At 45.8% G+C, this 23,108-nt stretch overlaps 1 protein-coding gene across 4 annotated transcripts in view; it reads left to right on the forward strand.

Moving 5' to 3' along the window:
* IL1RAP (interleukin 1 receptor accessory protein) overlaps window positions 1-23,108 on the forward strand; it is a 56,230-nt gene that overhangs the window by 16,100 nt on the left and 17,022 nt on the right. For all 4 annotated transcript variants that reach the window (XM_067301790.1, XM_067301793.1, XM_067301791.1 and 1 more), the window contains exons 2-8: window positions 277-344; window positions 13,947-14,232; window positions 14,998-15,190; window positions 16,872-17,037; window positions 18,027-18,098; window positions 19,287-19,416; window positions 20,670-20,818. In XM_067301790.1, the coding sequence (XP_067157891.1) occupies window positions 278-344; window positions 13,947-14,232; window positions 14,998-15,190; window positions 16,872-17,037; window positions 18,027-18,098; window positions 19,287-19,416; window positions 20,670-20,818 (1,063 nt within the window). In that variant the 5' untranslated portion in view covers window position 277. The remainder of the gene's footprint in view (window positions 1-276; window positions 345-13,946; window positions 14,233-14,997; window positions 15,191-16,871; window positions 17,038-18,026; window positions 18,099-19,286; window positions 19,417-20,669; window positions 20,819-23,108) is intronic.

The raw sequence follows: 23,108 nt of genomic DNA on the forward strand, positions 1-23,108 counted from the left end.
TGGACTATGCTGGTGACTTAAGTCAATGAGCCAGCCAGCCTTCCTGTTCTGCACTGTCTCCTTCCAGGCTTGGAAAGCTCCCCTGCAGGCAGGACAGCATTTCCATACAAATGCTTTTCTTGAGGAATCTTAATGAAATAAAAAAGAACATACCAAAATTAAAGGATCCGTGGGAGGGCAGAAGAATAAACACATACACTCAGAGTTAAGGAATTATCTGCAGTGACAAAATGTTGTAAAATAACCAGAACCTCTTTGCATGCTTTTTGTCAACAGGATGAAGATGATCGGTGCCCTGCTAGTTACTCTTTGGCTGTGTATGATCACCCTCAGCAGCGGCTCCGGTAAGGATGTGGCATGCCTGCTTATCATGGGAAGAGCTGATCTAAAGCCAGAAAATTAGCTGAAGTAATTTTAAGCATTTACAGTAATCCTGGATGAAATGGTCGTGTGTAAAATACTTCTGGAAAATGCATGAACACTGTTTTCATTCTTTATATGTACTGTATAATGCTCAGACATAATGGCTATGAGTATAGTATAAATGGTTCTACAAGCAAATAGATGGGAGCTGGCAACAGCAAAAAGTGCTTGGAAGCTCAAGTTCCATGCTTGGTTGATACTGATATTCTCCTTCTGCAAGGGGTGAAACCAGGGCCCAGCACGTGGCGGCGACTTGTCAGTGAGTTACAAGCAGGACCCGGGCTTGAACCTGAAATCTGCCTTTCGTGCCTGGATCCGGAGGGGGCTGAAATTCCGGCTCTCGAATTCTGACTCATGCCTCAGTAACGCAAGGGGAGAAGGGAACTTCTTGAATAAGATGAGCTCTCATAGCCGTCTCACTGAGTCACTTTCCTGACAGGAAATATGTTGTCATGCTCGCAGCTCCTCTGGCACACGTTCAGCCGAGCTCTTGTGAAGAGGCAGATTGTGTGTGTCTCGGCTCTGGACTTCCTCTTTGGGGGCGGAAGGGAGACAGCACGATTTGCAGAAGGCAAGTGGAAAGAGGGAGGGAGGAAAGAACAGGCGCCGGCTTCATGAGGAGGAAGCATTCAGAAACGGGCGCTGCAGGCTGGGCAGGGGGTTTAGGCGGTCCCCCCGTGAGCACTGGCCCCTCTGCGGCACGGGCGAACTGGTTACAATGCCCAGCGCAGACGAGCAGCTCTTGTACCGTTGCATCTTGTACCGTGCTGCGCTGCCAGGGCCGGATTCACAGCATCCACCTCGGCAAGGTTCATCTCAGTGCGGCGCAGAGGCTGAAGGCTGGGAGGCTTTTTTTCCCTAGGTTGCCATAGTGCTACTGGCATACTTAGTATAGTCATTAGTAGGGTATAGCAAAACCTGGCTAATTGTGGAGCTGGCGAGCGATGGGGAGACAGCAAAGGGGAAAGAATACATGGCCCAGGTCTCCGCCACTGAGCCCTGTGTGGTCGGAGCGCCTAGGAAAGGGGGGATCCAGTTGTGCAGGTTGCTGTTGCTCTCCTGGAAACTCCCTGCTTTGCGTGCGTTTCTGGACGTGCCCTTCTGCTCTGCATCATTACTGCTCTCTACCAGTGCAATATCCTCCCACTGCTGAGGTGGTATTTTGACACCCCAAGCGCAATCATCTCAGGGTTCTTCAGAAAGAGGAAGTAGCTGCAACTGAATCAGGGCTGTCCAGGAAATTTTAGAGCAGCTCTAGACTGAGCCTGTCAGCTGGGAGCTGCAAAATGAGTGTCCTGGCTTTTGGGTCACACTCACTCATGCCAGCTGATCTGGTGGAACCCTCCATGCTTTTCTGTGAGGTGTCCAGTGCTTTTTGAATATTCCTCCTTTAGCAGAGGATTTCCATGCAGGACAGCTGGGGTAGTAAGAGCCCCTGGAGAGCCTCAAAGATGTAGGCATTGAAGGGTGATGCATGGGACATGTGAACACTTAAAATATGTTTCTTCTGCAAGTCCACTGTAGTGTGGTGTGTTTAATCTTCTGAACGTCTGTGGATGACAGACCCACTCTTCAGTTCAGAGCTCCCTTCTTCTTCCATGGGCACCATAAACCACTTTGGACTGTCAAAACATCTGTTGTTAATGCTAAAGAGCTTGCATGTCAGTTTGTGTTTGAATGGATGGGCAGCCCTCTGTTTTGCAGTGTGCTTTCCTGGGACTGGCACCAAAAGGCAACTAAAGATTGCTTCATCCCTGCAAAGTCATAAATACGGTCAAATGTGGGAGACTGGACATGCTCTGATACTGATACAGCATTTGAGCTTTCTTTTTCTCGGTGCAGGGATTATAGGTGGGAGATGCAGGGTGGAGGTTATCTGGAGTGACTCCAGAAGGGCTGTGTGAAGTCTGGCAACTGCCCCAGTGGTCTCCTAATAAGGACTGAGTTTGTATAGAGGGGTAGCTGCCACCAGGCTACCGGGCTTCTCGAACATTTAAAGTATGTTTGGCTGAGTTTTTTTAATAACTTGGAGCTCACCTTCACAAGACTTTGTAGTGGATATGAGCTTGCTCTGTGTGTACTCTCAGCCAACTCAGTATGAAATATCGGCCCAGGCACCCGTGCAGTCTTGGTTAGGACAAGGCTGAGCTCCAGCTAAAAAGTTCTTCTGAGTAGCTAGTTGGATCATGTTTGTGCAAGGGCCTCATCAGCTTGGGAAGGATGGAAAAGGAGAGGTGATGAATGGAAGTGGCAGGCTGGTGAAAGTAGCAGTACAGACTGCGGTAGGAGCAGGCCTGTGAAAGGGTACAAATTTGTCGTTTCAGCTGAATTTCTTCTGTCACAAAGCAGAGTTGTGGAGTCATTCACATGATTAAATCTGTTGAGTTTCCTGCTTTTTGGTTATCCTAGTTACTTTTGTTACCTTCTCCATGCGTTGTTATATTGATCAAATGATGTATTCTCAGGGCCAGATCTCTCTCAGACCCAGGCTTTGGGGCTGGCAATGTGCTTGGGGAGCCTGGAGTCCTGGCATGGTTTGCTGCTGCCTCTCCTCCCTGCCTCTGTGGATGCTTGTTCCTGGGAGAGCAGTGCATACAGCAGCACTGAACCGACTGTCCTGAGCCAGGGTTACCCACTGTACTAGATCCTGAGCTCTCTGTGCTTACAGAGGGGGTGAAGAGCCAACACTTATTAAAATTCCAGCTATAAAATCAACACTGCTCCAGCTGTAATCCAGAAAGCGTTTCCATCCAGCTTAGTCAGCGTATGTGGCTGTCTCCCTGGCAGCATGTCAGAAAGCTTCAGTGTTGTGTTTCACCCTGCTCTTCACTGGAGCAATACACCTGCAAACGTTTTTTTTCCCAAAATTTTGACCGCGGCACCATGGTGCTAAACATCCATCCTTTTGTCTCTGCTGTTTTTGCTTTGTGTGGAGGCTGGTGCTGGACCAAAATCATTTGCTGAAAGGGGACTGCAAGTTGAAAGAGGAAGAGGTGTGATCTGTTTAGTTTAGAGTAAAAGACTTGGAGTCTGAGATTGAATTTGTGCCTAGTGCTACTACTAACTCAATGCTGTATGCTTGGGCAGATCTCTTATGCTCTTGAAAGTATATCTGATCTGCAGTGCCTTGGTTTGAATTCCTTACTTGTGACCTTTGGGACGTTATTTGCAATGGTATTCAGAGTCTTACTGCTTTTCTTGTCTCAGCTAAGCCATTCTTAAGATGGAAATAAGGCTTGTGTTGTAGGATGCTTAATGAACCCAAATGTTTTCCTATTCAGACAAGGATAGCAAAGGAGTCTATGTACCCAATTCTGGTCTTACAATGATCTCTTTGACAGTACTGGAGTGATTTAGATATATACTGTCTTAAAAGAGGTGAAAAACTGGTCAGACAAAGAACATAATGGCCAGTATGAATAAGGTCTTATACTATCTGTTTGTCTTCCATCAAAGCTGGCCTATCTTCGATACTGTCTTTTTTTAAGGACGTGGCTGTAGCACGCTCCACGTTCCATTTTCTCTCTCTGCTCTCCTATTCTTCGAGGGCTTCCAGCTTTTGCAGGGTGATAGCTCAGGAGAGAATCGCTGTTAGAGTTATTATCTTGGGAATTAGAAAGGACTGGGCAAAGGCAGAAAAATATTGCTGCCTCGAGAGAAGAAATAGCCTTGTGCTGAGTGCTGATTATCTAAAGGATCCATCTAACGTTAACAAGTAGCTGCTGTACAGAAATAATCCTTTGGTGCCAGGAAGCACTGTGCATAGGAAACTCCTGTGAGTTCCCCTGGGCGTTATCAGACAGACTGTATGGTAGGATGAGCCCCGGACTGGGGCCAACTTCTGCACTGATTTAACACTCCCAGCCATGGCAGACAGTGGTTGTAAGGCAGCCTGGAGCCTCTGGAAACTCCTGGGAGTTTTATTTGGGGCTTTGTTGTTGATTTGCTGAGTTGTGAGTAGATCTGTTACACTTCCCCATACCAGGGACAGTTAGACACTGGTTTGGTTCCCTCTGAAGTTAGTACCAAAACACCAGACATCACCAGTGGTTCTGGATTCAGGCTGGTGCTGGAGTAGCAAAAATCTGACTACAGTGAACCAGGGACCAAGATCAGGCTCAGGAGGTCAGAGCTGTCTCCTGCACTGTCTCTATCAAGTGCCAGTTTGGGCTTTAAGTCTCTCTTGCACTTAGTAGAAAGGCAGAGTAGTTACTTATGGCCAGGGGAAATTTACAGATTAATAAATTACTGTCTGTAAAACACTTTGAAGATAGAATGCCCTGCACAGCTCCTCAGGAATATTGCTACATAGCTCTTACTCTACTGATGGGGTTCCAGTAGCATTATTTTCCTTATGATTTGTGACAGCCCCAGAAGCTGAGAAGCTTATTTTAGTGTGTAAAGTCAAAAGAAAAATAGATTAAACTGCATTATTGTTTTCTAAAGAGACTAAATCCTTCCCCCATCTTTTTCTCCTGGGATTTCCTGATTTCCTCCTACTCTTCCAGTCTCAGCTTCTTGCTCTCCTAATTTAGGACATGATTTTATAACCACCCATACCAGTTTGTGAGTTACAGCAATTGTAGAAGTTTATGGTGCTTGGGGGATAAAGTTATTCACCACTGAAGGAAAAGTGCATAGCCTTGAAGTGGAGATAAAACCTGCAGAGCAGAGCTAGCCTGGGAGCAGACGTGTAACCTGGAGCCATCAACCTCCATCCTAACCAGCCAGAATTGTGCCTTGGGAGGAAGAGAGAGGAGAGCTTGCTTTTGCTTTCTGCCAGCAGAGGAAATAGATAGTGAGGGGTGAGTCTTGTGCAGATGAGAATGTGATGTGACCTGTCTGCTCAAACCTTCTCAGAAACGCAGAAACGTGTAGAAGAAAGCAGCCCATTTTGTGTGCATCACTGACATGGTATTGGGTGGTCGCTTTTGCTCCTCTGTGTGTATCAAATAGGCCATCAGGGAACATCTATAATCAGTCTCCTACCCTGCTTAGCCATCACTTCCCCCTAACTGCAGACTCACGGTTGTGTAATGAAGCGTATGAGACTGGGTGCACACAAGTGACTGCTGCCAGGCTGCCTCGGTACTTCCGTCTATGTCTGGCCTTTCCTCTCGGCTCTCAGATACCAGTAGGACACCTGGATGACAGCAATGCAAACAGTGGTAGTCAGGAGCACTCATTGCAGCCACGTGGCCTCCCTTGTCTTTGTCTAAACTGAGCAGGGCTGCTGCCGCTCACCGTGCATGGCCCTGAGGGGAATGGAGGAAGGGGTGTGCATCGGTGGGGAGCACTGCTTATTTGAACAGTTGCCAAGCTGTTCTCCGGTGAGCTGAGCCGGGCTACAGGAGAGACGGACGTGGTAGGAAAGTAGAGAGGTGGGGGGCTTTAAATTTAGGTGCTTTCACAAGGACTAAGCATGTTAATGCCGATGTGCGGACTCGCATTCCAGCCAGCCATGGACCCTTCCTGTGCGTTTCACCCTCTGCTGCGCTCTTCAGCGCCTGTCCTCAGTGGGTGTGCGGCGTTGCTTGCCCTTGCAGTTCCCCACTCGAAGCAGCTGCTCCGGAGCTGGGCTGACTTGTGCTGTCCTCTTAGCATAGCTCATACGGTTGTCACTCACTTCACACTGCCGTGCAGTGTTTGGTCTGGTCCACGTGCCGCTGGGCAGGGCACGGGATCAGAGAGACTGCGATGCTCCCTGGCAGCTAAAGAGCACCTGGGCTTGAAAAAAGTCTGGCTAAAATGCATGTTTGGAAGTGGGGGCTGAATCAAGACTTCTCTGGCACCCCTGTCTGGAGCTGCTTCATGCGGACATTACTGTGGACGTCGGCGGTGGGCAGAGTGCAGAACTGTTAGCTATGTTTTAAGCAGGGTGAGTGGCAACCAAGGCCACTTGGTTAAGTACAGTAATTAGGTTGCTAAGGTTTAATTAAATGAGTCCCTGTCAGAGGCAGGAGCTGAGCCTGGACCTTCTCAAGTCCCCATCTGATGTCCTGGCCACACAAAGAGTCCCTCTCAGCCTCAGTAGAGCTCTACCACAGTGCTAATCTGGTTAACCACCTTTCCATACTGCCTACTCTTACCAATGATTTTGCAACAGGCTGCTTCATCTCCTCTTTTGGTCTCTCCTCCTCCCATGCTGCTCTGCTTTGCTTCATGCAGCAATGTCCTCAATGAAATGGGACAGAAAGTAGCTATTTACCCCTTTTTTCCTTCAGGCTTTGAGGCAGTTCATACCCCTACCTTTATCATTTTGATCTCCACTTTAAAAAGGCCTCCAGGAAAACAGGTCTAGCTTGCCAGAGAAAACTGAATAGTGTTGGGTTTTTTTTCTTCCTGCCCAGTTGCTGGAGGTAACCAAAACACTCTGTGCCACATAGTGTAAACACAGCTTTAATCAGAGATAGAAAGTGACGGCATGGAGCTCACTGTGGAGGAGTTTTAAAAGACACAGATAAACAACTACTTCTCCTCATGTTACAGGCTATGCTGGATTGGGTAAGGAAACTCAGAGTCAGGAGCTATGGATCAATTACAGAATCATAATTTTTGGAAGTCATGCATTGGTTTCTTCCTCTGAAGTCCTGGCTGTGCTGAAGTCAGCAGAAGTTTACACAGTCAGCTTGTTTTTCATGAAGTTGGCAAAGTGTGCACATCGTCACACCTGTTTAAACTAGGTTTTCAGTGTCCAAAGTTGAACAACCACTGTGTGTAAGTGCTTTTGGAAATGCTAAGCCATTCTGCAATAGAAAATATGCTTCCTTCTTCCTTTTTTGTCTGTTCTGTCTATTTAATGATAAGCAGTTTGAGAGAGAGACTCTATCATCATGTACAGCATCTACTGGAGCTTGCTTTCACTAGGGCATTACAGCACAGCAATGATACACCTGATGAGTACTATGAGACATGCCAGAAATGTAAAGTCACGTTGCTGGTGCCATTGCAGCAGAATCACATGGAAAGGGCTAGACCGTGCTGCTGTGTGTCAGTGCGGAACACGGTGCAACGCTGAGCATGGGGAGGTTCGTGTTAGGACCACTTCTAGTTGCTTGCTCTGTTGAAGAAGCTGTGTGAAGAAGGCAGTGAGGTTATGGGAGGGCCTATTCGACATGCTCCCACTGGAAGTCAGGTTATAAATTCCTGCAGAATTCATAAAACTTTCTGGGTGGGCTTCCAAAACAGTGTTGAGCTCCAATTGCTTTCTAGGCGTCTGACCAATATTGCCACTTTGGAAATACTGGGAACAAAATCAGCTAGCTGATTTTGGTTAGGGCTGATGCAAGTCCTCTGATTTCAGTGGACCTAGATCAGTGCTTCCCTTTTCCAGTTCAGGGAGATAGTCTCATTTCTCTTTTTGCTCTGTGCCACCCTCCCACCTCTTTGTTGTACAGTCAGATGAGATAAAGGCCAAGTGGGAAACGCTTTCCTGCTGCACTGCTATATTTCTCAGCTGTTGAACAAAGCACACAGGCACAGAGCAGCCTGCTGTGGGATGGACTTGTGCCAATATAAGTGTAAACATAAAAATGCAGACAGAGTTGGTACTGATGCAGTGTAAGAGTCAGTGCTCCTGCTACCGGTGTAGATAGAAAGTGCACCCATGTGTGGCTGCTGGCCACAAATGGTACCTTCTTTCTTCAAAGTGCGGCTCCTTTATTCAACCCAACTTCCTCTGGTGCTTTGTCACTGTCCTATCTGCTGTGAACTTGAAAGAGGGTGGAGGACTTTTTTTTAAGGTGGTAATGATTAATTTTCACTGAATTGCTTTGCATGACCAGCTTTTTCTGCCTCATTGATGCCGATTCTTCTATCAAGCTGACTGCTGGCCTACCTGCCCTCCCAGCTAACCCTGTATGGAGGCTGAGTCATGTTAGCTTTATCTTATGATAACACATCAGTGGCAGCTGAAGAAACTAGGAAGCTGTTAACATAGTGCTACCCCGTCTGACACTGTTGCTGAAATGATGTGGGGAAGGAGAGCTCAGAGCACTTGACTGTGTAATTCAACCAACACAGCTTCACGTCCTGCTATTGCTGCAGACCCAGTTCTATGTGCGGGGTGGGCCCCCTTCCGAGGGTCGGAGGCAATTAAGAAGGACTCATTGATTTGGCAAATGGAAGAGTAATTTGTGCCAACATGATGGATGGCCTGTCATAAGAGTGACTATTATTTCTTCACAGAAATTTTAACTAGTGGAAGCCTTTGCTTGTAGCCCCAAGGGAGGGATATGGAGAGAAGGGCTGGAAGCAGTGTGGAGCTAGTCAAATTTCAGTGGCTGAAAATTTTTGAAATGGAGGTACTGTGAAGATACTTAAAATGACTGCATAAAACTGCCAAACTGCAGAAAAATTGGGGTAGCATTTCTTGATTTGGCCTTACTCTATGACTTTTTTAATCCCCTGGTTCAGCAGTTTGTCCCCCTTGACAGTCCAAATAATTGCACCAATTTCACCTGGGTGTTTTGAATGTGTGGGTGCTTCTAATGGGTGCTGCAGATGCATCTTGGAAGGAAGTATTCTGAATGTGTGTATTCAGAGCCTGTTCCCAAGTGGGTAAATCAGTGCAGTAAGTGAAAGGTTGAGGAAGTTTTCCAGAAATGTCAGTTTTCACCTTCATGCAGCTGAGCAACATCATTATTTTCCTTTCTATCCTTTCATTTTCTACTTTGCACCTGGAAGAGGCACTTTCTTCATCTTCTTTTGGCTTCTGAGAAAGAATCTGGTTTGGGATGACTGATGTTTAAGGATGTTGTAGCACCAGATTTAGAAACGGGGCTGTTTTGACAATTTCTGTGACAGGAGAGGTTGCTGTCCCTACTATCAGTAGTAGATATCCTCCATGGACAAGGGTCACAACATACAGTCCAAGCCAGGAAGACATTCGAAATTTACTTTGCCAATTCATCTCCCCATGCAAACTAGCATCAGAGGAGAACAGTAGAAGGCAGCAGTTCGCTCTCATCTTCATCTCCAGGCAGGTGAAACAAGATCGGCATCCTTACTGTGATCTTTCTGTCTGTGCTTTCTCTTCCTGTGCTGGAGGTGGTTTTTTTCCTTTTAACATGCAACCTCCTTCCTTCTTGTATGATCCTCATCCCTTTCCCCAAGCAGGACTACATAAACACCCTCTTCTGTTCTGCCTACAACCTCTCAACAGCTGGCATGGGCCACACACCAGTGCTTTTGTCATCTGGCTTTTCCCTCTCTCTCTCTCTGCTTCTCTTTGACTCCCATTCCAGATCTCCTTACCATTCTGCAGCACATGATACTTCTTACCTGGTCCTCTCTGGGACTGATGGCTTGGGGACTGGACTGGGTTTGGTTCCCACCACAAACTCTGTCTGTGACCTTAGGTGAACCAATCCCTTGCTGCCTGGGTTTTCTATCAATGCAGTGAAAATGAAAAATATATATATGTTATTTTTCTTGCCTTTTTCCTGTGCTGTCTGTTAGTGGTAGGTATTATGGGAGATAGACTGCCCTGCTTTGTGGTTGTGCAGCACCCAGCAGAAAAAAGGGTCGGCTGAGAGTTCTGCAGTACGCATGATCAGTAATGAGAAAAAGATGACTTCTTTCCAAGGTCTTTTGCAGAGGCTTTTCGAGGAAAATGCATTTGTGGGATGGTGGATTTTTAGAATTTTATCATCTCCCTCTGTTATGCGTTTTGTGCTCCACTGGCTGCCATGTGGAAGGGACCGTGGAATTGCATATAGCCTCCTTCCCATCTCTTGACTGGGTTTCCATTTGTCTAGTGAATTCCTGAAGTCACAGAGTGAATGCCAATCCCACTTGATTTTTCTGCTCTTAACCCCAACAGCTCTGTTTTGTGCAGAAAAAATTTCAAGAGAGAAGAAATTCATTTCTTCAGCTTAGCCAGTGAAAGAGAGGGCATGAGTTGGTGCAAACTGGCATAGCACCATAGACTTTAGTGCTGTCTCTCACAGTGAGAACTGGGTTCTTGCATGTTCTTTCCCTGTGATCTGTCATGCCCTCTTGAATATTAGTACTGGGACCAGGATATATCGATATGTAAGTATATATCTTTTTTCCACAGTGGGAGCTGTGGAGCTTCCATTGAGGTTCAATGTGAAGTCCCATGACCTTTCTTAAGCTATCTCCAGTTTAGACTGATATCCAAATATTTGGATGCTGGTGTTAGCAGCAAATAGGCTTTGAATCTCCAATGACGGTTAAAAGAGCAGAGAAGGCACAAAGCATCACAGGAAGCTGTTGAATGCGAATAAAATTATAGCAATAATAACCAAAGCACCCAACCTTCCCTTACAAACATGTATAGGGAGTGTGGCTAGCTGTCTGGGCTTGACCAATCCAGTGGGATCTGCTACAAAAACGTCACCATGGCAAAGGGTGCTGTTAACACAGGGAAAGGAGCCATGTTGCAGCCGAGGAGGAAGAGGCTCACAAAGTTGTGTCTGAGGGACACCATGCACTCCTCTCGCTTACTCTGTCGGGCAGAGCTGAGATGTCTCAGGCAAGAAGCACCCAAGCAGTTGAAATGCTTGTGCTACTGTCAGGCTGGCACAGGGAGGAGGCAAGAAGAGAAGCTACGGGTCACAATTTCTGGCCTCAGTGGTTTGCATGTGAGGGAGGTCTCCCCGCCACTCCCCACCCCATGCTGTGTCTGCCATCCCCGCAGTGAGCGATGGATCGCAGCTTTGCTCCCTGAGCCTTTCGACCTGGGCTTGGACTGACTTGCCTCTGACAGCCTGGAGAAATAGTCCTTGCCAGCATGGTGGCAAACGCAGCCTGCACTCTCAAGCCATGTGTCTGCTTCTGTGGCCTGTGGCGTAGCTGCTCTTTCTTGGCATGGTTACATGCGGCATTTGGGGCTAAGGTTGGAGCGTGCAGCACGCCAAGGCAGGACACACCTAAACACGTCCTGACAGCAGGAACCTTAGGACTGGCCATTCAGTGTGGCAGTGTTTCTGAAGTTGTGAGAATTAGCCAGCTCTGAGACAAAATCTCCATGTACATCTCTTATCATAGTGAAGAACAATAACAGCTTCTTCTCCCTCCCCCAACCAAGAAAACAAGGCCCAACCAACTTTTTTTTCCCCCCTGAATTGCTGAAAACAATGTATTTATTTTCAATTATTCATTCAGGTAGAAGGGATAAGTAATTTTACAATGCTGATTTATGAGCTGTTGCGAAATGCAAAGAGCTGTTCATGATTGCAAAATTCATTGATCTTGATTCCAAGAATTTCAGTGCTGTAATTTTTAGTATAGTTTTCTCACTCTCCAGTGCTGTCATTTGAAGTAATAAGGACAATTTGCCTTTATGCAGCCCAAGAGGACATAGCAAAGTCAGGTGCAGGGAAGAAAACCCCAGTGTTCTGATTTACAGACCCGTAAGACTCCTGAGACCTCACTCCTTTCAGAAGGAAAGGTTTTCTTTATAAAAACAAATGGCCTCACATGAATAGCAATCAGAGCTTTATCGTGCAATTAGCAGGCAGTCACTGGCAGACTCATTTGTCTTGTTTTCCACTCTATGGAAACTTGACAGTGCCTAATCCAGTAGCTTGGCTTTGCCAGTGTTAAGCAGCATACTGGTTCCGTTGGCCTTGCCCATGGCAGTGATTAGTGATTATGCAGCTTCTCATGGTATGAGGCTTTCTGTACTGGTTTTGATCACTCAGAATGTGCCTTTGGGCTGGCTGCAATAGCAAGGACGTTGGCTGATGCTGTGAACTTTTGAAATATCTACATGTTTCTAAGATGAAGAACTAGTTGCACTCTGTAGCAATTTGGATTTTTGTCTCCTAGTAGAGAATACCTGTATGTGTTAGCTTCACCGCCTCTTCCTAGCCCACTTCACTCTCTTTCTCTAGAAGCAGGACTCCATCATGTGGGTGTTTGGCATACCATAGGAGGAGCAGTTCAGTTTGCATTTACATTTATATATAAAACATCCAAAAAACATTTCTATTCTTATTGGCCCAGATTCCTCCTCAATGTGACTAAACATTGCTGAGCCACACGAGTTAGCATTGCTGCCTTTAAGCACTGTGAGCCCCGTCTTCTCAAAGGTTTGTAAGCCTGTCTCTTTGCTTTTTTTAATTAAGTATGAATTTGGGACAAAGCTACATCCCAGTGTCTATTTAAGGAAGATGAAATGCCAAGAATCCTGCTTTGGGCCTATGAAGTCAGTTCAGAAGAATTGGGCTCAAACAACATATTGTACCCTGTTTTTCTTTCTGTCCAATTTCTTCTAATATCTGCAAACCAGAGAGGCTTTGCAATGTCATATCTGATGTGCCTGTGATATACTGAGACACCTCCCTGGGGACAGCTGTAGGCAGCACAAGGGCAGCACCCCTTTTCTGTTTGACTCGTTTAGGGCTCTGAGGCATCAGGTTGTCCTAGCTGATGCCTCCCAGCAGCCACAGGAGATGCGCTGTGGAAGTGTGCCATGCCATGCTATGACTTGTCAGCGCAGTGAGACGGAAAGTGAAAGGATGTCCACTTCGTTGTGCATCTCAGCAGGCATTGGGAGTGTGGGATGCTCGCAGATTAGCTCCATGCTTCACTTGCATCCGGTCCCTTTGTGACGAGGCATCCTGACGGGTGGGAGGAATGGGGTGGAAAGGAGCTCTCTGAAGACAAATGGGTTTGGAGTGTGCTATTTGTCCCAATCCCGTTCGCTAATGGCGAGAATCAATAAAAAAATCACTGAACAGCTTTTTTCTCGCTGCCCGGTCTCTGTGTCAGTCTGCATCTGCAGTGACCACACTAGTCCTGTTGGACAGTGCTCGGGGGGTGCACCTGGGGCCGCATGGTGATCTCTAGGTGAACCTATTGCACCCTCCTCCACACTGTCTCTCCTACCTCTCAGCCTCCCTTCCCAAACTTTGCTATAAACAGTCCCTACGTGCCATTTGTTGCTGTTCTCAATTTTTATGTTACCATAGTGCATAGGAATCACATAACCAAAAAGACAGTCATATTACAGAAAAGACAGTCTTTGCCCCTAGAATGCACAGTCTAGCTTCCTCCATTTCCTCTGGCAGTGGCAATGGCTCATAGCTCTGAGGGTAGTTTGATGTGTGCAGTGTTCATTTTTTCTCTTCTTCCAACACCTCTGTTTCCATCCCCTGCCACTGTGCGTGAACACACATGCACACCTCTAGTATTGTTTTCAGCCAAATTTTATTTCCCCACACTGATTATTTTTAGGCTTGATTTTTCTCGGAGATCTCAAGGAAGCCTAGTGTTATGCAGGAATATATCATCATATTGTCCAGGTGGGGGATAAATACCTTGAAAGAAATGTAGGCGGTATACAAATAAAAGTAGAGGTTTCCAGGTGTATTCAGAACAAAACACGGTGTTCTTGCATTGCTTTGTAACATCCAGGATTGCTTCCGCTGAAAACACTAGATTACTGCTTCTGATTTCAGTGGGGACAGAACCAAGAGCTGTGGGGAACATGGACAGGATTGTTTTTCTCCTGCAGACTTGCAAGCTAAGTCACCTGTTCTTCCTTGTTGCAGAACGCTGTGATGACTGGGGTGTGGACACCATGAAACAGATCCAGATTTACGATGGGGAACCTGCTAAGATCAAATGCCCGCTCTTCGAGACCTTCCTCAAGTACAACTACAGCACAGCCCATTCTGCTGGCTTAACCCTGATCTGGTACAGGATTGGGCAGGACCGGGATCTGGAGGAGCCCATTAACTTCCGTCTCCCAGACAATCGCATCAGTAAGGAGAAAGACACCCTTTGGTTCTGGCCTGCCCTTCTCAATGACACTGGGAATTATACATGCATGCTCAGGTAGGTTGTGTGGTACAGATTCTGTATCAGACTTCAGGACAATCAGAGGACTTTTATGGAAACAGGAAAATTATGCTGTTAGCTTCAGATCTTTCTGTAGGGAGAAGACCATTTACATAAGTATTAATGTGAAAAAAATGTTACAATTATAAGAATGTTTACTACTGAGCCAGTTTACATCGTAATAATTCTTGGAGCCTTGCAAACATTAATGAACATGCTCTCCTTGCTAACTGCAAGTGTCCGTGAAAATATTATTGCTGAGCCCATGGCAAAATCCACAGGCACTCACCATTAAGAAGTGATCTGTATGTCTAGAGTAAAAAAAAACTTCAGATACAGGGGTAATGTTTTGACTGGATGCTAATTTGGCGAAGATTCATGAGATTCAGACTTCTAGGAAATTAAAAGTGTCTCTAAGTGTAATATAAAATGAACGTAGCATCTGCTATGCACTGAGTACAAGAGCTCTTTCTGATCTCTTTCTCACGTTGTCTCTTGTTCATCATGTCTTTGACCATATTATCTGCTTTACCATCAGGAGAGTGGATGCTGCTTGTTAGTTGTGTTTATAGGATTTTCTGAGGTACTGTGTGGCCATCTCTGATGATGTTTTCTTTCCCGTATGCAAATGAGTCAACTGAGGCTGTGTATATCTCATCAGAGCTATGATGTTCATTAGTGCAGACATGTTTTTTATTTCATTCCACTACTATATAAGTAAACTAGTCTTGTTTAATCAACCATATCCTCCTCTGTCCTTAGAAATACAACCTACTGTAGCAAAGTTGCGTTTCCCTTGGAAGTCGTTGCAAAAGACCAACACTCTTGTGTCAGCCATTCAATAAAACCCACTGAGGAGATGTTCTACCTGGAGCACGCTAATGAGAAGATTATATGTCCAGATATTGATGGGTTTTATCCTGCTAGTGTAACACCAACTGTCAAATGGTACAGGGTAAGAAGGACATTGCTATTATCTGGGCATTGGGGGAATGTGGTGTTTTGTCTGAAAACACAATGGCTGGCATGAGAATTGTGGAGCTGTATTTCAGTGTCTCACTAGAGATAAAACTCTTAAAATTAGCAAAGCTAGCGTAAAAAACTTTGTTTCATTGAGTTCAAGGGTTAAAATGCTCTTGGAGGATTTGTATAAAATTGAGAGCTAACACTGAAATTTTTTGACCAGTGTGTACAAGTGGAGAACACTCTAACAGGGTTTTAGGAATCTCAGTTCAGTACCTAGCAGTACCCATGACTTGCGGTGTAGGCAAGTCACTGGCCCCATAAAGAAAGCTGTGACTCATTTCCCCTTTTCAGTAAAAAGCTCTCCTTGTGAGTTAATGAAAGTAGCATCCTCTCTAAGATCCCTTGAGGTCGTATAATGAAGTTGGACATGCAAGGGCTATGCTAGAGCCATGGAAGACCAGTTTGATGCAATTCAGTGGAGCTCTTTTCTGAAGACGTAGACACCCCTTCCTCACCTTCCCTACTGCTCTGAAAACTAGACTGTTTCCAGCCATCTCCAGGCAAGCATACAGAATTACTGCTCATTTTATTAAATCTTGACCTCAGTGTCATTCTCCAGGTGGATGCCTTTAGTCAAGGGAGAATAAGAAATTCTCAGACGATGTGCAGCCAGAGGGTTATGGGACTGAATTCCCTGACTGCTTGTAAAGCACTTTCAGATTTTTAGATAGAAGGTGCTGTATGAGGGAATTTAATAATAAAGAAAGTTGGCAACAAATATATCTGCTGTAAAAAAGATACCCAACTCCAAAGCCCCTCAGGAAGAAATTGCATTTGTAGCCAAGAGGAGCAGTTTCACTCCAGTGGTTGAAATGCCTTGCTTGTACCAACCATTGAAATTCACATTTCAACAATTAATTAGCAGAATGAAACAAAAAGCCCCATGGAAATCATTTTGCAGGCAGCAAGTCATTGCTTGCCTAATAAAAACCATAAAAAATCTTGTATGACCTCTGTCTTAAACTGCCACATTAGGATATATCTGACTTGGAAATGTACCATTCAGAAATAATATCTTAGGAAATGTGCAAATCTTTGGGTTTTATGACAATCAAGATGTCATCTGCATAGCCCCTTCCTGAAAAGGGATCTCTAGCTTGGTGCTTGGCAGAGGTTTCCTGCCTCATCTGACAGGAAGAGAAGAGTTATTAAAGTTTCTGTACTATAGATTCTCTTTTGCCAATTGCCCATTTTGGGGCCTCATCCTCAGCTGGTGTCAGTCAGGGTAGCTTGATTAGCTGCAAAAGAGTTAGAGAAGCTGACATCAGCTGAGGACATGTTCTCTTTTTACTTTTTCACTTCCTTCTGTTGAGGTGTTCACCTTTCTTGCAAATGTACTCCTAGATTATAGCTCTGTCTTTTATAAAATTGTCCATGTTTAAGGTGGGATAAAACTATTAGGGTCGTCTGCTTCATCACCTCATTTTCCAAGTGAACCTACCAGTTCCTATTCCAGCATGCTCAGGATTTGTGGCATTTAAGTCTAGCCTACATCACAATCCAAAGTATCATATTCTTAAACAGACTTAAACAGATCTTTGTAGTAGTATTTAAATCAATATCTTCAAATTTGAGTCCCGAAACTCAAGTGTTTTTCTGCCTGACTCTAGAACTGCAAGTTGGTGGATGACTTCTATGAGCGATATCCCCAAGGGCCCAAGCTTGTTATTGGCGTTGTTCGCAATGTGTATGAAGGGAATTACACCTGCATTGTGACATTCAAGGACCATGGAAGAACGTATAATCTTACTAGAACCATGAAGATGAAGGTTGTGGGTAAGAATGGCTTTAAAAAACTGCAAATTTCAAATGGATAGCAGCAGAAGTGGTGAAAACAGTTAGAAAAATCTGTCACAGGATCCATTTATGGATGTGTTCAGTCTGTATTACCCGATTCACCTGTCACTGGTATATTTTTGCTTACTGGGGTCAGCATGGGGGACTGCCCAGTGCATGTCACACTAGAGGTCCTACCAACTAAGATGCCGAATGCCCCAAAGAGCACAGCAGGCGATCAGGCTTAGACTGGCGACATGCAGCCTATGACATGGTCAGGGGTACCCTCTGCTGGCATGTGAACGCATAACCCTGGCACTGTTAATATTTCTCTCCAGTGCCCTTTGCTTGTCATAAATTGCAGAATTGTCCCATCATAGCCAACTTGCCTTAATCTTCCTTCAAACTTGAAGGCTTATGTGCTGAGGCTGAGACTGCCGCTCAGCCAGGCAGGACTGCTAACTCCAGTTACCCAGCCCAGTGTTTGGAGAGGTCTGTGCCAGTGACAAGGGCTCAGTCTAGCTGGCAGTGAATTGTAGAAGGAGCTTAGAAACCTGGTGAACGGTAGAGCACATGCTGAGTCCTATGGTGCCTGCTGCTTTCAGAGCAGAATTATATACCCATAGCAGGAAATCACATTTGTACTTTATTTTTAGGAGCAGCAATAAAAAAAACCTCTATTATAGATTGTGCCTCATGAGAGATGTACCCTCCGGGACCCAAAGGGACATGGGAGTGTTTTAATGTGGGAGGAACCAAAACTTTCCATCTAGACGTACCTAAGCTTTGGAGGAGCTTCAAATTCTGTGTCTGGCACTGAATTTGAGGGCTGGGATTAGAGTTCTCATTGGATGAAACTCTGCAGCAGGGTTGATCACAAGTTAGATCAGGGCATGAGCAATGCGGGGTATCATGAGCGAGGCTGCAAGAATCCCAGAGTCTCATGAAGTCTGGGCCCCCGGTGGGGGACTCTCTGCTCTCTCCTGCAGGGTCTCCCAACAAGGCCTTGCCACCACAATTCATCTCTCCAAATGAGAAAGTTGTCTACGAGCTGGACCCAGGTAAATTGCAATGCCAGCCAGCTGCTGTGCCTGCCCTGGCAGCCTGCCCGCAGAGATGGGGAGACACAGCCAGCCAAGCACAGAGGGGTTCCCCTTCCTCTGCTCCCGCAATGCTTTCCCTGACTATTTTCCTCACAGATCAAGAAAGCTACCACAAGTTGTCTAGCAGATAGTGTTGGGTGCCAGTTCTCAATGGCAGAATAGGAGAGCACAGCTTTAAAAGTTTATTTGAGCGCACAGATTTTTTTGAGATATTCAGGCATGGAAATACAGGACTCCAACAGGCTGGAGCAGCTGCAGAAGCAGACAAAATGGGGACTGTCAGCTGCTCAGAGAAATTCCTGTATGACTTTGTCTCAGCCCTGTCCCTGGCTGTTTGCTCCAACCCTCCCTCATTTGACCCCTCGGTGGCTTCACCCTTCTTGCTGCAGTTTGCTCTTCTCCCCTCCCTTCTTTTAGCTGGCTACTTCCTAATCAATGGCAACCCTCCTTTTGCTGACCTCACAGCGTTGTGTAATAGTGTATTACACTCCTTCCCCCATCCCATCTGTTTAGATGGATAGCTCCTTGGAGCAGTTCCCTAAACTTGTCCCATTATGAGTTGATCTCAGTTGATTGATGTAATAAATGTGGTGCCAATGGTGATGATTAACTGCAGTCTTCACTTTTAAAGCACTGCTTTTTGGCTCAAAAGGTCAGAGTTCTCCCACAGCCCAGCTGTGAGACAAAGTCACTTAGGTTCTGGTTCGCAAAGATTTAGGCTGCAAACCCTGATCTTGCTGGGAAGTTAAGTACCTGAACAAGTGTTCCTACACCAAAATGCTTCTGTGGAATTGACCCTGTTCTCTAAGGCAACTGCCCCCTGTGCAGTGGGGGATCATTAACACTGCCCTGCTTTCCAAGGAAGTGGTAGGCATGGACCATCTCCCATGGGTAGATCATCCAGCGCAGTCAAGGAATTTCTAAAGTAACTAGGAAGGCAGGATATTTTTTCCTATTTATTTGTCTGTCACAAATCAGTGTGTCCAGAGTGTTCAACCATTATCAGATGTTTGAAGGTGTATGCTGGCCTTGTTCCCTCCTGGGAGGAGGCAGAGCTCAGGCTGACAGGGTCACCAGAAAGCACAGGAGTCAGGATGGTGCTGTTCGTGCTGTGCCATCCACCTCACTGTGTTCTCTTCTTCCCAGGAGGTGAGCTTGTTCTGTCCTGTGAGGTCTTCTTCACCTTCTTAAAGGACTCCCGGACTGAGGTGTGGTGGACCATAGATGGGAAAAACACAGATGACATCATGGACCCCAAGATAAAAGTCACACAAAGGTAACACTTAGTAATGTAGACCTTCATTTATATCTCACCCTCTCTTTGGATCCTGCAGAGGGGTCCTGGGTACAGATGTGCAAGAGTACTGTATGTTCCTCTGCTAGAGCTGCCCAGAGTCCTTGACCTTAAACAGAGGATAAGTTATGGCACACAGAGCCAGGAGACAGCTCATTTCTGAATGGCAGTTCAGAGATTGCTCCAGCAGATGTGTGTTCATGTGGCTATCCCAACAACAAGGGAAGTGGTTAGGTGAATAGTTCCAGACAAAAGAACATCAGATCTTTGGAGGCCTCCTACCATCCCTCTACTCTTGCTCTTCCACCACAAATACTGGGGACCAAATACCCCACTTGTCTCAGTAGAATTGTAGAATTCCTCCCTCTGTCACTCAGAAAACTCTGTGTCTGCACCACCCCATGATGAGGGTCAGGAGCTCGGGGAAGAGGCCTGTGGGCCCTGCCAGTGCCTCGTCTTACAGAAGGATTCAAGGGAACTTTATCCAGCAGTTCACACCATCACTCATTCAGGTCCTGATAGGGTGACAACAGCTTGAAGTGTCAAATACTTAATTGCCCAGGTTTGCAAATCTACTGTGGGATTTCACTTCTAAAACATGGACAGGCACAATTTTGTTTACAGGAATGTTCCAAAATAGCACAAATGAAAAAATCTTTCAAAAGCCAGAGGCTGAGAACAAAAATGTAGTATTATATGTAGTAGTTATTAGGAAGAATAGAGGTTCGATTACATGAAGAACCCAAATGAGGTTCAGAATTCCATTTGCTGGGTACTGAACAACATGTCGAAGGCAGTCACTGCTCCAATCAGTTTGCAAACCTATGTAGAAAAATAAGAGGCAAAAGGAAATATTGTTATCCCCATTTTGCAGATGATAAGTTCAGGCACAAAGTGACTCATCCAGGATTGCACAAGGAATGTGCGATGGACTCTGAATCCAGAGTTCATAAAATCTGTTGCTTTGTAGGCAAGAAATTCTTTGTCTCTAAAATACAATGTGACACATCTGCAATGAGAGAAGTATGAATGGCAAAATAACGTAAGCAAAATCAGATAAAGGAACAGTCGCAGCTGAAATTTTCCATATTAAAATGTAAAATATATATCAATTCTTAAGTATCAGTTTAGGTGTTTTTTAAAGAAAGGCTCAGGTTCCATCAGGGAAAGGACTGTTCATCACTAAGAACTCACTGTGGTTTCACATGTGTAATGTTCTAGCTTTTCTCTTCCAGTGAAATTATTGGAAATTTTGAAGACAAAACTATCATAAGGACTCTAACGGTTGCAAAAGCCACACCAGAGGACTTGAAACGCAATTACACTTGCTATGCCAGAAATGCCAGAGGGGAGGACCATAGCCAGGCCGTAGTGCGCATGAAAGGTAAAATACTTGCAGAGCATGGGTGTAAAATGAGGCACACTCAAACAGGACTGTTGGTCCTACAAAACAAAAGGGAAACAAATAATTCCATCAGGTGCTTTTCCCCAACACACACTGTTCTGTACACACTGCAGTATTACTGCTGCCCAGATTGCACCACTTCTTGCCAAGGGTGCATATCAGATACATCCTACTGTGATCAAAGGCCTGGGGAGAAAGAAGGAAGCGTAGAACTGTTTTTTCATCCCATCCACGTACCACAACTGAAGCAGACCCAAGGGCACAGGCTGTTTGTACCAGAAATGATCTCAGCTTACTTGATGTCCCTCTGAACAGGGAAAGAGCAAGGAGAGTGTTAAGAAATCCCTTCTCCAAGTGTGTGTTGTGGTTTTACAGATAAGCAGATACACAGAAGCGAACCTCCATATAGCACTGAGATGGGAGTCGAATATGTGAGCCTGGAGACAGCATGGTATGGCCGGGAGGGCTGAGGGGAGAGGAGCATGGGCTGGTCCCCTTCAGAAGATGATGTTGGTTCCCCGGGGGTTGTACTGCTCCATGGCTGCACTGGATGTGGGCGAATCTGGAGTGACTGCTGGGGTAGCGCCGTCCTTAGCAGGCCTGGCTGGCTCACTCCCTTGCATAGCTAGGATTCCCACTGCCCTTCAGCCCACAGCCGATGCTGCCCTGTAGTCAGATGCTTGAGAGTTTTGTTTGACCCGGGAGCTACCAGTTGGCCATCCATCCTTTAGAGCATGTAGACTTCAAGCCAAGATACCTTAGGCTGTAGTTTATCCCAGTCCAGTAGTACTTGATGGTACTGCATTGCTACAGCGCAGCAGCTGTAGGACCTTTCTGGGTGATGCTCTCCCACCTAGAACTGGGAGTTTCCTGATTTCCTTTGCCCCCACATTCACTTCCAATTTCAGTGTGTGCTACGCAGGGGAACATGCATGTATCTCCTGCAGCAGCCTAACCCAAGGCTCATTTCTTTCTGTGGTGCTCTGACACCACTCTGCAGCTCAGACAAAATGTGTCATGAGTCTGTTAAATGCATAAAAAAGTGGGAGGAGGGTTTAGCCCTGGCCTGTTTCACAGGGTATATATAGCAAGGGCCATCAGCACAGAACAGAGCAGCTCTCCCCTTGCTGGGCACTAGGAACTGAAACGCAAACCCACCTACCACCAGAAAAGCATGGGTGAGTTGGACCTGTGTATCAAGGTACATTGAACTGTGAGCTGGCTTTCCCTTTGCAGACTAGCAGAGGTCAATATTACAGAGAGTTCCTTGTGCCAGGGTTACCTTTTATCAAATTTTAAATACTACCCAGGCCCGGAAAACTCATTCTGGACTGAGTATGGAATTATTTTAACTAAAGCTGTCCATCTCCTTTTAACACTTGCATTTGCAGCCTGGACCAAACCATCTTTTGCTTGTTGCATAGAACAGGCCCCTGAGATTGGACTTTACTGAAAAAAGCATCAGACATTGTTAAAGTAGTGTTCGTTCCTGGAAAGCTGCCAGAAACTCTCCCTAAATAGGATCTCTGCATACTGGAGATGCCCATAGCTCTCTCCAAGCTTGGATTTACCAGGAGGTCAGCAGCAAGGAGGGTGCAAGGAACAAGCAACCTGCTGGGCTTGAGCTTTTCAGTGAGAGGCCCAAGACCTCCTCTAGAAGGCAGACTAAACTCTTCAACATTCCTCAGGGAGTGGGAGAGTCTAAGTGCAATGCCCAGGGGTTTTACTCCTTGCTGTGATAATGCCCCATTCTAGACACAAGCATCTCAGCATAGTTGGCATGGACTGATCCAGCAAAGATGAAAAGGACAATTCAGAGTGTTTTTTGCTATTGACAGCTTTCTTTCATCAAACGTGCTTGTTCTTTCCTGTTTCAAAAACACATCTGACAGAAATAAGAACTAAGCCTTTAGTATAGTTATGTGAGATTTCCTGACTAAGGTGGATATTTCTGCCTCCTTATCAACTTCCTCTAGACCTTTGAGACCTGCTTGCTGCAATTTAGATCTCCCTTCTCCCGTAAGAGATGCTGCCCTCCCTTGTATAGCTCATGCCACTTTCTTCCTCCATTTCTGCCCCAATAACGTGGGAGGGCTCACAGAGATCTTTACTGGGAGAGCTCTTTCTCTTCTTTCATACAGTCTATTACCAGTGTGGTTGCTGGAAGGATAGGTTGCAAAATCTTCTTTTCGCCAAGGCCAGTACATCCTTAGTCCTGGTCCTCTTTCATTTTTAGTCCCGCTCATTTGAGGTAACCCTTTTCTGGATC

Source organism: Apteryx mantelli, chromosome 9 (genome assembly GCF_036417845.1).
Source record: "Apteryx mantelli isolate bAptMan1 chromosome 9, bAptMan1.hap1, whole genome shotgun sequence".
NCBI classification, from domain to species: domain Eukaryota; kingdom Metazoa; phylum Chordata; class Aves; order Apterygiformes; family Apterygidae; genus Apteryx; species Apteryx mantelli.